This window comes from Myxine glutinosa, chromosome 8 (genome assembly GCF_964187855.1).
Source record: "Myxine glutinosa chromosome 8, kmMyxGlut1.1, whole genome shotgun sequence".
In the NCBI taxonomy this organism is placed as follows: domain Eukaryota; kingdom Metazoa; phylum Chordata; class Myxini; order Myxiniformes; family Myxinidae; genus Myxine; species Myxine glutinosa.
In genome coordinates, this window is record NC_136268.1 from 482,792 (window position 1) to 497,321 (window position 14,530).

General features: G+C 46.0%; 1 protein-coding gene across 3 annotated transcripts in view; it reads right to left on the reverse strand.

Moving 5' to 3' along the window:
- Window positions 1-14,530, reverse strand: part of PHRF1 (PHD and ring finger domains 1) — a 44,476-nt gene that overhangs the window by 16,837 nt on the left and 13,109 nt on the right. For all 3 annotated transcript variants that reach the window (XM_078782859.1, XM_078782857.1, XM_078782858.1), the window contains exons 3-13: window positions 10,974-11,048; window positions 7,809-8,050; window positions 7,515-7,598; window positions 7,006-7,133; window positions 6,619-6,710; window positions 6,353-6,504; window positions 5,806-5,893; window positions 5,550-5,662; window positions 4,233-4,393; window positions 3,025-3,141; window positions 288-433 (exon numbers count right to left, since the gene is read on the reverse strand). In XM_078782859.1, coding sequence (XP_078638985.1) covers window positions 288-433; window positions 3,025-3,141; window positions 4,233-4,393; window positions 5,550-5,662; window positions 5,806-5,893; window positions 6,353-6,504; window positions 6,619-6,710; window positions 7,006-7,133; window positions 7,515-7,598; window positions 7,809-8,050; window positions 10,974-11,048 — 1,398 coding nt within the window. The remainder of the gene's footprint in view (window positions 1-287; window positions 434-3,024; window positions 3,142-4,232; window positions 4,394-5,549; window positions 5,663-5,805; window positions 5,894-6,352; window positions 6,505-6,618; window positions 6,711-7,005; window positions 7,134-7,514; window positions 7,599-7,808; window positions 8,051-10,973; window positions 11,049-14,530) is intronic.

The following is a 14,530-nucleotide window of genomic DNA, read 5'->3' on the forward strand; positions in this document are numbered from 1 at the left end:
GTGAGAGAAAGAGGGAGAGAGAGAGAGAGAGCTAGAGAGAGAGAGAGCTAGAGAGAGAGAGAGAGAGCTAGAGAGAGTGAGAGAGAGCTAGAGAGAGAGAGAGAGAGAGAGTGATAGAAATATATAAAGAGAAAGAGGGGGCGAGACAGAGAGAGAGAAAGAGAGAGAGAAAGAGAGAGAGAAAGAGAGAGAGAAAGAGAGAAATTCCCAGAATAAAAGTAAGATTTAGCAACATTTAAAGTTTTCTTCATCATCAAAGCTATTTTTATACAAAAGATGGAGCTTACCCCTGTCAGGAACATGGTGCCGAAGTGCTCCATCTCGTGAGATGAGCACATCCGAGCTGTCTCTAAGCAGCAGATCTTGATCCGCCAAGATTGAGCCTAAGAGATCCAATGAGGCGGATGGAGTTCCACCATCTCCAACAATTCTCCTGTCAATGAAACATTCAAATTGGGAAAAGGTGATTATTGTTTTTCCTTCACGGCCAGTTTTTGTTCTGCAATTTTGTTTCTTTTTTGTAGACTTAGTCTAGGCTCGTATGAGAGCGAACACACAGGACATATAATAAAGGGAGCGGGAGACAAGAGGGGAGAGAGGGAAGCAGAACAGTAGGTTACAGGTACATCAGGAGATCTGTGGAAGAGAGAGGGCTGGGGCGGGGCACACGGGATAAACAAGATGGACACTACAGGGGATTTCAGGAAAGAAAACAGGGAATTTGAAGGACGTCGGTTTGGGGTGGATTAATGGGGGTAGAAAACATCAAGCTTTTGAATGGGGTTGGGGGAAGATAAGAGATGGTGGTGAACAGCTGCTTTGAAGACCTGGAGGGAGCAGTGGGATTGTAGAGAGTGAGGGAGTTTGTTCCGGAGGTGGGAGAAAAGAGGAATGAAAGAGTGAAGGTGAGCAGAGAGTCTTGCCTGTGGTGAGGGAGTGAAAGGCCCGCAAAATCAGCTTCGTCGTGGGAGATTCCATTGATCCTATTGCCTTGGTTTCAACAGCGTGAAGGCGAGCTAGGTGTGAGACAGGAGCACCAGCCCAGAGGGGAGAGCAGTATTCCATTGAGCTGCGGACGAAAGTTTTGTATGTGGTGAGGAGCTCAGAAGTGCCCAGAAAGGACTTCGCAGGACAGAGGATGCCGAGACGGCGACTGCCTTTGGAGGCCAGCTTGGAAATGTGGTTTTCCCAGGAAAGATCATGGCAGATAGTGAGACCCAAAAGCTTGAGCGACAGAACTTCTTGGAGAGGATTGTTCAGAAAGTAGATGGGAGGGTTTTCCAGACGGTCTTTTCGGAGAGACAAAGTGAGAGTGTGAGATTTGTCAGGATTGAAAGACTTGCTCCACGTGTTTGACCAGTTTGTGATTTTATCCAGGTCTGCAGAGAGTGAGGAGGCTGCAGACTGCCAATCTGAGGGATGAGGAATGGAGCAGCAGAGAGTGGAGTCATCAGCAAAGAGATATAGAGGATTTTCCATGGAGTCGGAGAGATCATTGATGAAGACCAAAAAAAGCACAGGGCCAAGAACACTGCCTTTGGGAACTCCAGCCAGAACAGGAAGGGGAGATGAGAGAAACCCATTCAGGGCCACACGTTGACTACGACCAGAGAGGAAGTCTGCAAGCCATGCGTGGAGGTTTCCATGGATACCATAAGAGGAGAGTTGGTGAGCAGAGCTGGGTGCCAGACCATATCGAAGGCATGTGATATGTCAAGGGAGACAGCTCTGATTTCCTGTTTGGCATTGAGGACTTCCATCCATTGTTGGGACAGCAGAAGCAGCATGTCCAGAGTAGAGTGACCTGGTCTGAATCACAATTGATGATCAGAGATCAAGCCATTGGAAAAGAGGAAGCATTTGATATCAGAAGCGATGATGGATTCCATAATCTTGCTGATAATCGGGAGCAGGCTGATTTGTCTGTAGTTGCAAGGATTTGTTTTTGCACCTTTCTTATGTAAAGCGGTAATGTTGGCTGATTCCCAAGCAGATGGCAGATTACCTTGAGCAAAAGAGAGCGTGAAGAGAACAGATAGAGGGTGTTAAAAGAGCGGAAGAATCATGGCAGATAGTGAGGAGTTGCAGGCTGGGCTGATGCCGTCTGGTCCAGTTGGAGAATCAGAGTCGAGGTTTGACGGAAACGTCTCCACCTTGTCAGGAGAGAAGGACACCGAATCCAGGAGCAGCTCGGTATGGTGGGTACAGAGAGGGACAGGTTTGGGACACAAGATTTTGAGGCAAACACAGAGTTGAGGCATTCGGCTTTTTCACGTGCGGAGTCAGCAGTGTAGCCATTTGAGGTAAGGGAGGGGAGGGAGGAGGAACAAACACCAGAAACAAATTTGACCAGACGCCACCAGGATTTGGAGGAGGGAGACAGGTTTGAGAGTTCAGACTTGAGAGTGGAGAGATCTTGTTTCCTGGCTCTCCTGAGGGTAGACACTTGTTGCGAGCTTTGTGAAAGGAACAGAGATTGCCTTTAGTTGGATCTGCCTTCCATGAGATGAAGGCAAGTTGTTTCAGCGCAACTGCCTCACCACAAGATTCAGTGTACCATGGACGGGGAGGAAGGGTATGACAACTCTTTGGCGTTGAAGTGTCTCTCTGAGGACGGCCAGAGAGATGTTCACTTTAACAAGCATATGATCAGATCAACCAAATGGGGTTGAAAAAAGAACAGAAGACAGGATTTTCCAGCAAGAAAATATTAACCCCAACCCAAACCCCCCTCCCCCTCTACCAAAAGGAAGAAAATACCAAGATGAGTGAAAAAAAAAAACATTTTTCAAAACTTGATGGTATCAAACGAAACTTGCGCAGGCACAACTTCAGGGTGACCTCATTATTCCCTCAGCTGGCAGTTTCTTCAGTCAAATCCTCTTGGAGGAGTCGATGAAACGTACAACATTCATACTTTCCCTCCATTGTATAGAGATAACACTCAGTCTTGCTATTGTGTTTGCAATAACATGACTTGTTTGTGCTTCACCATAATTTCTGTGAAATAGAACATGCACTCACCCAGTACTTCCCACAGCAATTGGTCTTGCGACCGGTTGGTGAGACTGTTGGGCCAACTGCGATATTGTGTGCAGTTTGTTGTCCAAGCAGGGACTCCGCCTTCCATTTGAGTCATCACTGTGCACACAATACATTGCGCTATTCCACATTGTGTTAAGTGTTACCTCCCCAAACTCCAGTTACGGTGCCCCTCAGAGTCTCGAGAGGGAACGCACCAGAAAGATCTGATATTTTGAGTGTTCTAAACCAGGGTAAAACCACACCAAAGCAATTGTGTAGAACAAAATAAGTAATTGTATTAAGAACTCTCACATAGACAATAATGACACTTAACGAAAGTACCATGAAAATATCACTTGCATCTCATGAACAATACACATGATGGTACCATCATCCCCCAATGCTCGCCAATCAATAAACTCACGATATGCCAAACGTGAGTGGAATGTAACATTCCCAAAGTTTGTGCACGAATCTCCATGCTAGGCGAAGGTCGAAGTCGTGCAGAACGGCAAGAGCAACAGGCAGGTATCGGTGCGGCTGCGGACGAGGAGTTACGAGGTGAGAGGTCGGGCCGATGGCGACATGGGGGTAACGATCTCCCAAAACGTGAGTGCAATCCACGCCCCACGTCCACCAACGATAAAGCCGATATGGAAACCAACGGCGATCCATACGATGATGTCGATAGGGGAATCCCAACGACAAAACACGATGCACCAAGCGGACAGCCTCTTTGAGGACAAAATGGCGAATCAGCCTGTAATGGAGACTCTTGCTTTCCCGCCAACAATAGTTCATACTAGCCGAGGCTTGGTACCAAAACCTGAGACGCAGGTTTAATTGCAATCGCAATATGGGCCGATGTTGCGGGCAATCCCTTTCACCAGAAGCCTCAATTCATTCGCGATCAATATCGAGGAGGTCCGCTCGCAGCCTCGATGCAACTCACGGCTGTCTCCTTTTCCCTCCCGATTTTTTCTGCTCTCCCGGTTTCTTTTCCACATTTTTCTTTTTCCTCCACAAACATTTGTTTTTACCTTTTACGAAAGTCGTCTCCATTTCACACAAAAATCTTAACAACAATATTACCTGAAACTAAAAATCCTACAAGTATATAATAACAACAAAGGCGGAAGTGACGAATCCGTAACAATTGGCCACGTGCAAGCAAACAAAAACCGACCAACGAGCATGCACAAACATACCTGTCAAACGACAGTAGCCGATTGGGGTTTTCAAACAAAAGAAACGATGGAGCGCCGATGTCAACTCTTCTTGATCTTGGAAATAGTCTACCTGCTCGGCAAGACGGTGACCCCCTGGATGACCGAACCACACGTGCTGTACTAGCAGTACTCCGCTTTGCCTAGGAACGCACGGCACGCAAAATAAATCTTGATCATAAACCACTCGAGTTTTTTTTTTTTTGGAATGACTTTCATCGAAATGTGTTCAAATATTAAGATTTGAGCCATTTAGAGTTGTAAACAAAATAATGAAAGGCTCCAGCAATCCATTAGTTCTGAAAACTATTCAGGTGTTGAATCAGTCGAGTCTTTGAATCAACACACTTCAGCTGGCACGTCAAAATGTGCTTGAAGGGTTAGGGTAGTTTCTGCCAGGTAAGGCACTCGTGAGAGTTTATATATGCTTTGAACCCTCGTGAGTGCCTATCGGGTAGAAACCAAGGCCCACTTATAAGGTCTAGGCCAAGCAGCGGTAACACGCAAAGTTCGTCATCATCTTTGGGCGCTCATCATAATGCTTACCTTTGGACAAGTGAAGCTATGTGCTTCAGACTGTCTCAATAATTTTAATAGCTTGGAATAACTAACTCGGTGGTTAAATGCAAGTAAAAGCTGAAATATATATAATCACTCAAAATTTTACAGTCAGTGCAGCAGAACCAACTAAAAGAAGGATTTTATGCCACATTTAACTGCATTTTTGGAGAAACACCAGCAACAACACAACAACACAGTACCTTTAATCGCAGCCAAATAATCAGGTGATTTTAAGAGATTAATACTTATATTTTTGTCTGTGAATTAACTTCTCCGAGTACACGGGCCCGATTGCCAGTCCTCAAATCGAGCATGTTTAGCAGCTCACTACCCCCGCCATCTTGCTCGGCTGGTCGGACAAATACAAACACGCCTTTCCTCACACGCCAATCCCGATCAGACAAATACAAACATGCCTTTCCTCGCACACCAATCCCGATCGGACAAATACAAACATGCCTTTCCTCGCACACCAATCCCGATCGGACAAATACAAACATGCCTTTCCTCGTACACCAAACCGGATTGGACAAATACAAACGTGCCTTTCCTCACACACCAATCCCGATCGGACAAATACAAACATGCCTTTCCTCATACACCAAACCGGATTGGACAAATACAAACGTGCCTTTCCTCGCACACCAATCCCGATCGGACAAATACAAACATACCTTTCCTCGCACGCCAATCCTAATCACTAGACTGTGCCATCAAATCCAAGCATGCCAGTTTTACCCGTTTTTTAGCTTTTCTCTTGGGCTTCCTCTTCCGTTTACGCTTCTTTGAACTCGATGGTCGTTTTTTGGAAGCTCGAGCCTTCCTCCTTCGTGTCTTTGAACTCATGCGGCCTGTAGACCAAATACGGAAGGAAATGAGAATGGAAAAGGCTGGAAGAAAACTGGGAAAATAAAGAGTTCAAAAATAATGCAACAACCTCAATTCGCCCCCCCCCCCCCCAAAACCTCTATATTCACCCTCAAATTGCACATACCCCGGGCTATCCTGGCCGGTGGTAAGCTGATATTTAGACCAGAGATAATGGCGTCAAAAATGTCATCCATGTACGACAAGCCATCATCCTGCAGAGAAACGAGCATAATCCAGACAATGCCATAGAAAAAGAAAAGTTGACTTTAATAATACGTACATTAATTAGTAATCAATGAACCCTTCCTCCCAACAAGAACTACAACAATGATCTATTGGGTTTAGTACGAGGTTAGTGAAAGTGGCAGCAGGAGCAGAGGTCAAAAGACCCGATATTCATCGCACTCTCATTTGTAATGGCATCGAGTACTTAAGCTGCTACATCTCCTTTGGCGTTCATCAAGGAAGTGGAACCGAGTGAAATATCAAGGATTGCTCTCGGCAAAATGAAAATGACCTAAGGCCAAGGGTATCAATGCAACTTGGTAAGAGGGCCTGTTGCTTTGCTATGGCAGAAAGATTGGTGAGCTGCCTGTTTTCTACTGCTTTATATGTCATCTTCCCTTTCCCTTTTCCCCACCAGAGCAGATCAAGCAAGATACACGAGGTACCGTGGAGCGTTGAGAACGGGCGATGCGTCTCTCATTGACACGACCACGGACACGCTCGCTGTGTCGCGTGCGAGCGATGGCCCGGGTCACGGGTGCCGAGGCTACTCTGTGGTTAACCTCAGAGTTGTGCACAGTGTGTTCTTCTTCGCTCGCTGCTTACAAAAGAAAAAAAAACAAGTCACTTGTACTCACATACACACTAGGCTGAAAAAAATAGTTTTTAAAAAGGTTAACAAACATATCTATGCTGGAAGGGTGAGGCTTACGCAAGTGGCGAGGCCTTGGCATGCATATGGGGCAGAACCACTCTTCCACTGGGACACTATCCAAAGGTGGGATCAAGCATTCCATATGGTACCTAAACAACAACAGGGAGTCTACTTCAATCCAATTCAATAATGTACTCATGTTCACATCCTAAAGATTTTTTCCATTAAAACATGAAGAAATCACAACATGGTTAAAAATATAATTTCTGTTCAATGCAATACCAGGAAATGAAAGAAGGTATAAAACAAACGAATGATGGAGAAAACTTTGCAATTGAAACCTGCAACCATCCTGCCTTTCCCATATTTTTTTTGAATCATGTCATGAACCCCCCCCCCCCCCCCATCCCCACTCTTTCCTATTTATTTTGTACAAATACACACCCGGCATCACATCTGTCACAAAGCAGCAGCCGGTCCTCATTGTCGCTACTACCGCAAACTTGGCATGGGGTTTCATCTACAGGATCCACCTCATCGGTCACCACCTTCAGGCGGTCTGGTATGGGAACCTGCATGAAAAATGGAAAAGAAAAAACGTCCACACGTCTGGCAACAAACAAGACACGTCACCACAGCTCAGGACAAAAGTGAATTCCGCGTCGTAATGAGAAAGCCATGATGGTGCGGCATATCTCTTATCATGCAAATATAACCTTCAAAATAATTAGCTTTTGGGATCCAAGGAGGAAAAAAACCCCAGAAAACCTGTCATTTTAAGCTTCCCGTTTGTACAAGTCTCCATCAAGCTCTGCCTTGCACAAGAAAATCCCAATGGAATAACACACTTTGCATAACCTCCACACTTTGCATAACCTCCAAGGAATGTCCATCACAACATTGCGCAATAGCAGTGATAACGGGCAAGAACGGAAATTATGTAGCCTCCCTACCTGGCGAAGTGTGGCACCACCAAAATGCGAGAGGACCTTGATCATGGAAAAAGGCTTCCGGTCCACAGGACAGGAATTCACATTCTGACGGTTTTTCGACATAGCAGTGGGTGGGTTGGGGTAGGACGGAGGTAAATAAATAAAGAAAAAGACAAGAACCCCGAAAACAAAAACATCAGCGTATCAAATCACTGGAAGCAAGCAATTCCAAGCCGGAAGTGGCGCAATGTCTCCACATTTAGATATGCACGTTTGTTTATACGCAGTCAATCATAGAACGCTTCGGTTACATACCTTGGCCCACTCGAGGATACAATCGAGGCAGAAGTTATGCGAGCAATTTTCCGGAACACCAGCAGCCTGGTCGCGAAACGAATTGAGACAGATAGGGCACGTCTCCACCTCGTCCGAAGAACCCTCTTCGGACTGAAAGTCTGGACAAGGCACCGCCACGTCCACCAGCGCGTCACCTGCGTCATCCTCCAGATCAATATCGTCACAGTCATCCTCATCTTCATCCTCATCTTCATCCTCCCCTGCATAACACACGGAACTTTCACCTTCCTCAAAAAATACCTTAAGTATGCTGTACAGCGGCACGCCATGTGCAGTCAAAATAAAGTACAGATCGAACTAGAATGGCGCTCAGTAGAGCGCATACAGTCGTAGCCAAAAATATTGGCACCCTTGCACTTTTTTCAAATAACTCACAATTTTCTCAAAAATAAGTTGAAATTTACAAAAGTATTTGGTCTCCACAATTGTTTACTTCACTGTAAATATTACAGAACCTTTGTTTTGGATTCAGAACTTAATATATTATTTTAAACCAGAAAATAAAAAGAAATGGCATTGACAAAATTATTGACACCCTAGACTTCATATTTGGTAGCACAGTCTTTGGACAAAATAACGCAGTCAAGCTCTTCCTATAGCCATGAATGAGCTTCCTACACCTCTCTACGGGTAGTTTGTCCCACTCTTCTTGTGCAAACTGCTCCAGTTCTCCCAGATTTGAAGGTGCCTTCTCCCAACTGCTGTTTTCAGATCTCCCCACAGGTGTTCAATGGGATTTAGATCTGGACTCATTGCTGGCCACTTAAGAAGTCCAGCGTTTTGTCCTGAACCATTCCTAGGTGATTTTTTTGAAGTGTGCTTGGGGTCATTGTCCTGCTGCAAGACCCATGACTTTCGACAGAGACCCACCTTCCTGACACTGGGTTGAACATTGCGCTCCAAAATGCCTTGGGAATCTCCTGATTTCATGATGCCATTTCATGATTTCATCAAGGCACCCAGTAACCCCAAAACATCACTGAACCTCCTCCATGTTTGACTGTAGGGAAGGTGTTCTTTTCTTTGAAGGCTTCATTTTGTTTTCTGTAAACATAGAGATGACGTGCTTTTCATAAAAGCTCTAATTTGTTCTCATCTGTCCACTCCCAGAAGGATTTTGGCTTGTTCAGGCGTGATTTGGGAAACTCCAGTCAGGCTTTCCTATCTCTCTCTCTCAGCAGTGAGGTCCTCCTGGGTCTCCTACCATAGAACCCCCTTTCATTGAGTTGGCGACGGATGGTGCAAGTTGAAACTGTCGTACCTTGCGTCTGAAGGTCAGCTTGAATCTGTTTGGCAGTTTATCAAGGTGCTTTCTCCACCATTCGAAAAATCCTTCGCTGCAATCTTCGATCAGGTTTTCTCCTGCGGCCAAATCCAGGGAGGTTGGCTACAGTGTCATGGGCCATAAACTTTCTGATAACATTGCATACGGTGGATACACGAACATTAAGGTCTCTGGAGATAGACCTGTAGCCTTGAGATTGTCCATGGTTGGCTACAATCTTGTGTCTGACCTCCTCAGACAATTATCTGGTTTTCTTTATTTTCTCCCTGCTCATTGTGGTACACACAGTGACACAAAACAGCAGAAAGACTCCTTTTCTCCATTCAAACTGGTTGAATGAGTGATTTTAAAATTGAAGGCACCTGCAACTCACCACAGGTGAGTTCAATTCCAAAGTAGAGGAGAATCACCTGCTTGAAATCTAATCATTTCTAACAACTTCTAAAAGGTGCCAATAATATTGTCCGGGCCATTTTAGGATTTCTGTGTGGAATAAGCAAAGATTTAGTAATATTTTCACCTTTTTTTGTTTTGTTCCACTGCAAACCAAAGAAATACGTATGTGGATACCAAAATATTTTTTAATTTCAACAATTTTCTGGAAGAAATGGTTTATTATTTGAAAAAAGTGCAAGGATGCCAATATTTTTGGCCACAACTGTACCTGTGCCAGGCTGAACATTTTACATTTTGTATCCCACCGATAGGTAGGTCGGACTAATCAACCAGATCTGCATCTGGATCTTAACCCAAATCGAATTGGCTTGTTCTTGGCTCTAACCAACTCATCCACCAAGTTTCATCCGAATCCGTCCGAAACGTTTTAAAATATCATTCTACATGTAGTTTTTGGCCCCTTCTCTTTGTCAATTACGAAGAATCACGTAAAATTTAAGCCTTCTGTTGGCTTAACGGTTAAGGTGGCTGGATTAAGATCTTAGGGTCTTGAGCTTGATCCCCTCTCGTGCTCTGTTGAAATAACACCAGGTGGGTTAACTCAGCCTGTCATCCTTCCGAGGTCGGCAAAATGAATACCTGATTACTGGTAACTAGCCGAAACCCGTGGAACATCCACGGAAGGGAGGATGTGGTGTATGGATAGAGTGTACCATTATGGATGGCATAGGGGATTTGCTTGTCCGAGTAAGAGTTAGGAAGAAAGATGAGAATGAAGAGTGCGTATATGAACAACGATCGCCGACACCGGCACAAATGCATGCTCAGGATTGTCCACTCAGTGGACGGCTTGCTTTCGCCTTCGCCTGTCCAATCAGCGGACGGCTTGCTTCGCCTTCGCCCAGCAGACGCCAATACGATGGCGTCGTAAGATGGCGTCGTATCGGCAGTTAATCGGATGCTTTTGGGCCCCAACGTCGGCTAATTCAGATTTTTCGAGTATGGCTGTACGTGATAAACAAACAGCGCGGTTCGTAGATCGTAAATCCATTAGTGCCGTGGGCATCGGGTCACTGGGTGCGGCGTAAAAGGGATAACAAAGTCGAGTCCTTACGCTATTATTATATAGATAGGGGCACTGCATCAGCGGCACAGCTGTGGTTCTAGAAAATGATGCAGCCAGCAACCACAGGCTACATACAAAACAACAACTTAAAAATTTAATAACTCTCAGATCCAGATCTTCACCAAAATCTAATCGATTCTTCCTCATCACACACCCAACCTATCCACAAAGTTTCATTCAAATCCATCCAAAACTACCTCAACCACATAATACATGATGGAGGAGGGAGGGAGAGGTGAAAGGGGGGGGGGGAGTGGGGGGGGGGGGGGGGGGGAGGGAGAAACAGAAAACACTTAAATAGCCAAAAAGCACCCACCATCATCAGAATCCATTTCGTTTGTGTCTTCGTCCATCAAGAAGCAATTATTTGAGCTTTCATCCAGTCCGGCCTCTGTGTGCAAAACACCAATGAACAGATGACTGTCAAGACAACTTGTGGTGGAAATACAGAAGAAGTTTAAGGACGGCACCATGCATCAGGGTAAACCAGTTGTAATTACTCAATATTGGTTTAAATGGCAGCAACAGGTGATCAGCATACGTACTCGTCATTGGTAAGCATACGTACTCGTCATTGGTCAGCATAGGTACTCGTCATTGGTCAGCAGAGGTACTCGTCATTGGTCAGCATACGTACTCGTCATTGGTAAGCATACGTACTCGTCATTGGTCAGCATACGTAGTCATTGGTCAGCATAGGTGCTCGTCATTGATCAGCATAGGTGCTCGTCATTGGTCAGCATATGTACTCGTCATTGGTCAGCATAGGTACTCGTCATTGGTCAACATAGGTACTCGTCATTGGTCAGCATAGGTACCCATCATTGGTCAGCATAGGTACTCGTCATTGGTCAGCACATGTACTCGTCATTGGTCAGCATAGGTGCTCGTCATTGGTCAGCATATGTACTCGTCATTGGTCAGCATAGGTACTCATCATTGGTCAGCATATGTACTCGTCATTGGTCAGCATAGGTACTCGTCATTGGTCAGCATAGGTACTCGTCATTGGTCAGCATATGTACTCGTCATTGGTCAGCATATGTACTCGTCATTGGTCAACATATGTACTCGTCATTGGTCAACATAGGTACTCGTCATTGGAAAGCATACGTACTCGCCATTGGTCAGCATAGGTACTCCTCATTGGTAAGCATACGTACTCGTCATTGGTCAGCATACGTACTCGTCATTGGTAAGCAGACGTATTACGTACTCGTCATTGGTCAGCATACGTACTCGTCATTGGTCAGCATACGTACTCGTCATTGGTCAACATAGGTACTCGTCATTGGTCAGCATACGTACTCGTCATACGTATTACGTACTCGTCATTGGTCAGCTTACGTACTCGTCATTAAGCAATGACGTTCCACCCCATAGGCAGCAGTACAATGAAATTCATTGCTATTGCTCACCATAACACTCACAAAATCTACTCCTTACACCGAACTCAATTAAAATCAGGACTTTAATCAGCCTGGTTTTCATTTACTTATTTATAAACTTTCATTTTAAAATACATTTGGAGAAGTGCGAGTCATCATAATGTTGAAGTCGCTGCGCTGATTGGTTTGATCGCAAGGCAACAGGTTGTACTTCACAAACATATTGCATGCCCATCTGTGTATCTCAATGAGGATGTAAAATGAGGGGAAACACAAAAAAGCATCTTTTTTAACACATAGTTCTTGTTGTTATTGTTGGTGCTGCAGTCGTGGCTGGGTTTGTTGTTGTTTGTATGTTCCTGTGTACGGTTATATATTGTTGCGGTTTGTTTAGATAAGCGCGACGTACTATTTGCGCAATAGATACGCATCGAGATGTTTCTTTTCCCTAACCTACTGTTTTGTCCTCCCCAATTCAAACCTCTGGCTGTACTTTTCAAATGTTTGTGCTTGTTTACACGTCTTGCAAAGCACACATGGCAGCTTTGCAGCTCAAGCCATGAGAATGTGCAGATGTGGCGAATCTACATCAAGGAAGTCAGCAATTGCTTCACCACAGGAACTGATATACGGGACAAATCTACATTGAAGAAGTCTGCGGTTGGCCTCACCATGGGCGCATGTGGGCCCGGCATGGGGCTCATCAGTCGATATAGCGTGCAGTTCCGTTAATGGCTGCTTGAAAAGAGGGAGATATTTTGAGGTCAGATGGCAAGGTGGCCGACTCAGAGAGGCACAGTTGGCGAGGCGGCTGACGCAGAGAGGCACAGTTGTTGGTGAGGTGGCTGACGCAGAGAGGCACAGTTGTTGGCGAGGCAGCTGACGCAGAGAGGCTCAGTTGTTGGCGAGGCTGCCGACGCAGATAGGCACAGTTGTTGGCGAGGCTGCCGACACAAAGAGGCACAGTTGTTGGCGAGGCTGCCGACGCAGAGGGGCACAGTTGTTGGCGAAGCGGTCGACGCAGAGAGGCACAGTTGGCGAGGTAGCCGACGCAGAGAGGTACAGATGGCGAGGCGCCCGATGCAGATCAGCACGGTTGGCGAGGAAGCTGATGTATAGGCATGGTTGGCGAGGCGGCCGATGCAGAGAGGAACAGTTGGCAAGGCAGCTGACACATACTGACATAGGCATGGTTGGCAAGGCAGCTGACGCAGATAGGCATGGTTGGCAAGGCAGCTGACGCAGATGGGCATGGTTGGCAAGGCAGCGGACACAGATAGGCATGGTTGGCAAGGCAGCGGACACAGATAGGCATGGTTGGCAAGGCAGCTGACACAGATAGGCATGGTTGGCAAGGCAGCAGACACAGATAGGCGCGGTTGATGGAGAAGCAGCTAACGCAGATAGGCATGGTTGGTGAAGCAGCTCACGCAGATAGGCATGGTTGGCGAAGCAGCTCACACAGATAGGCATGGTTGGCGAAGCAGCTCACACAGATAGGCATGGTTGGCGAAGCAGCTCACACAGATAGGCATGGTTGGCGAAGCAGCTCACACAGATAGGCATGGTTGGCGAAGCAGCTCACACAGATAGGCATGGTTGGCAAGGCAGCTGACACAGATAGGCGCGGTTGATGGAGAAGCAGCTGATGCCGAGGCACACAGTTGGTGAGGAAGCTGATGCATATAGGCAAGTTAGGAAGCAGCTCACGCAGAGAGGTGGGTTGGCCATTGAAGCCGATATGGGACAGTAACGCTGGAGGAGAGCACCTGTGATTGACAGGACGAGTCACTGAGTGGACAGAACTGAGTGTGCCGAACCTGTGAACATTTATTTCCCCAAAGTAACGAGGGCTTTGTGGGCAATAATGGTTGCACCGGATTGCCCTATAGAGCTCCGTATCGTATAACTCTGCATCTAGACTCCTGCACAGCTTGCCTCTGGGTATGACATTGACCTCTCAGTATTTATTATTCATATTCCCTGTGCTGCGTTCTTATCCAGTAAGTGAATGGGCTCGAAGAGAAGAACTGTTGAGAAATCTGCGTCGCTTGGGATTGCATTGTGGATAATTTGGGGGAATATTGTTTGTTGTTTATTGTGTATTGATTTATTGATGATTTTCTGTGTTTTTTATTTCATTCTGCCTCACACCTAGCTCGGCTTCACGCTGTTGAAACCAAAGCTTTCAGAATTATTGGAATCTCCTGCGATGAAGCTAACTCCGAGGACATTTCACTCACTCACCGCAGGCAGGTTGGTGGTCTTTCTGTCTTCTACCGACTCCTCTCCGGCCTTGCTCCCCCAGCTCTCTCTGTGCTCTGTCCCCCAAATATTCCTACAGGTCGCACAAGATCTGCCAGCAACCCTCTTATGGTTAAACTGCCAAAATCTAGGCTCTCTGCTCACCTTCACTTTTTCATTCCCCTTTTCTCCCACCTCTGGAACAAACTCCCTCACTCCCTTCAATCCCACTCCTCCCTCC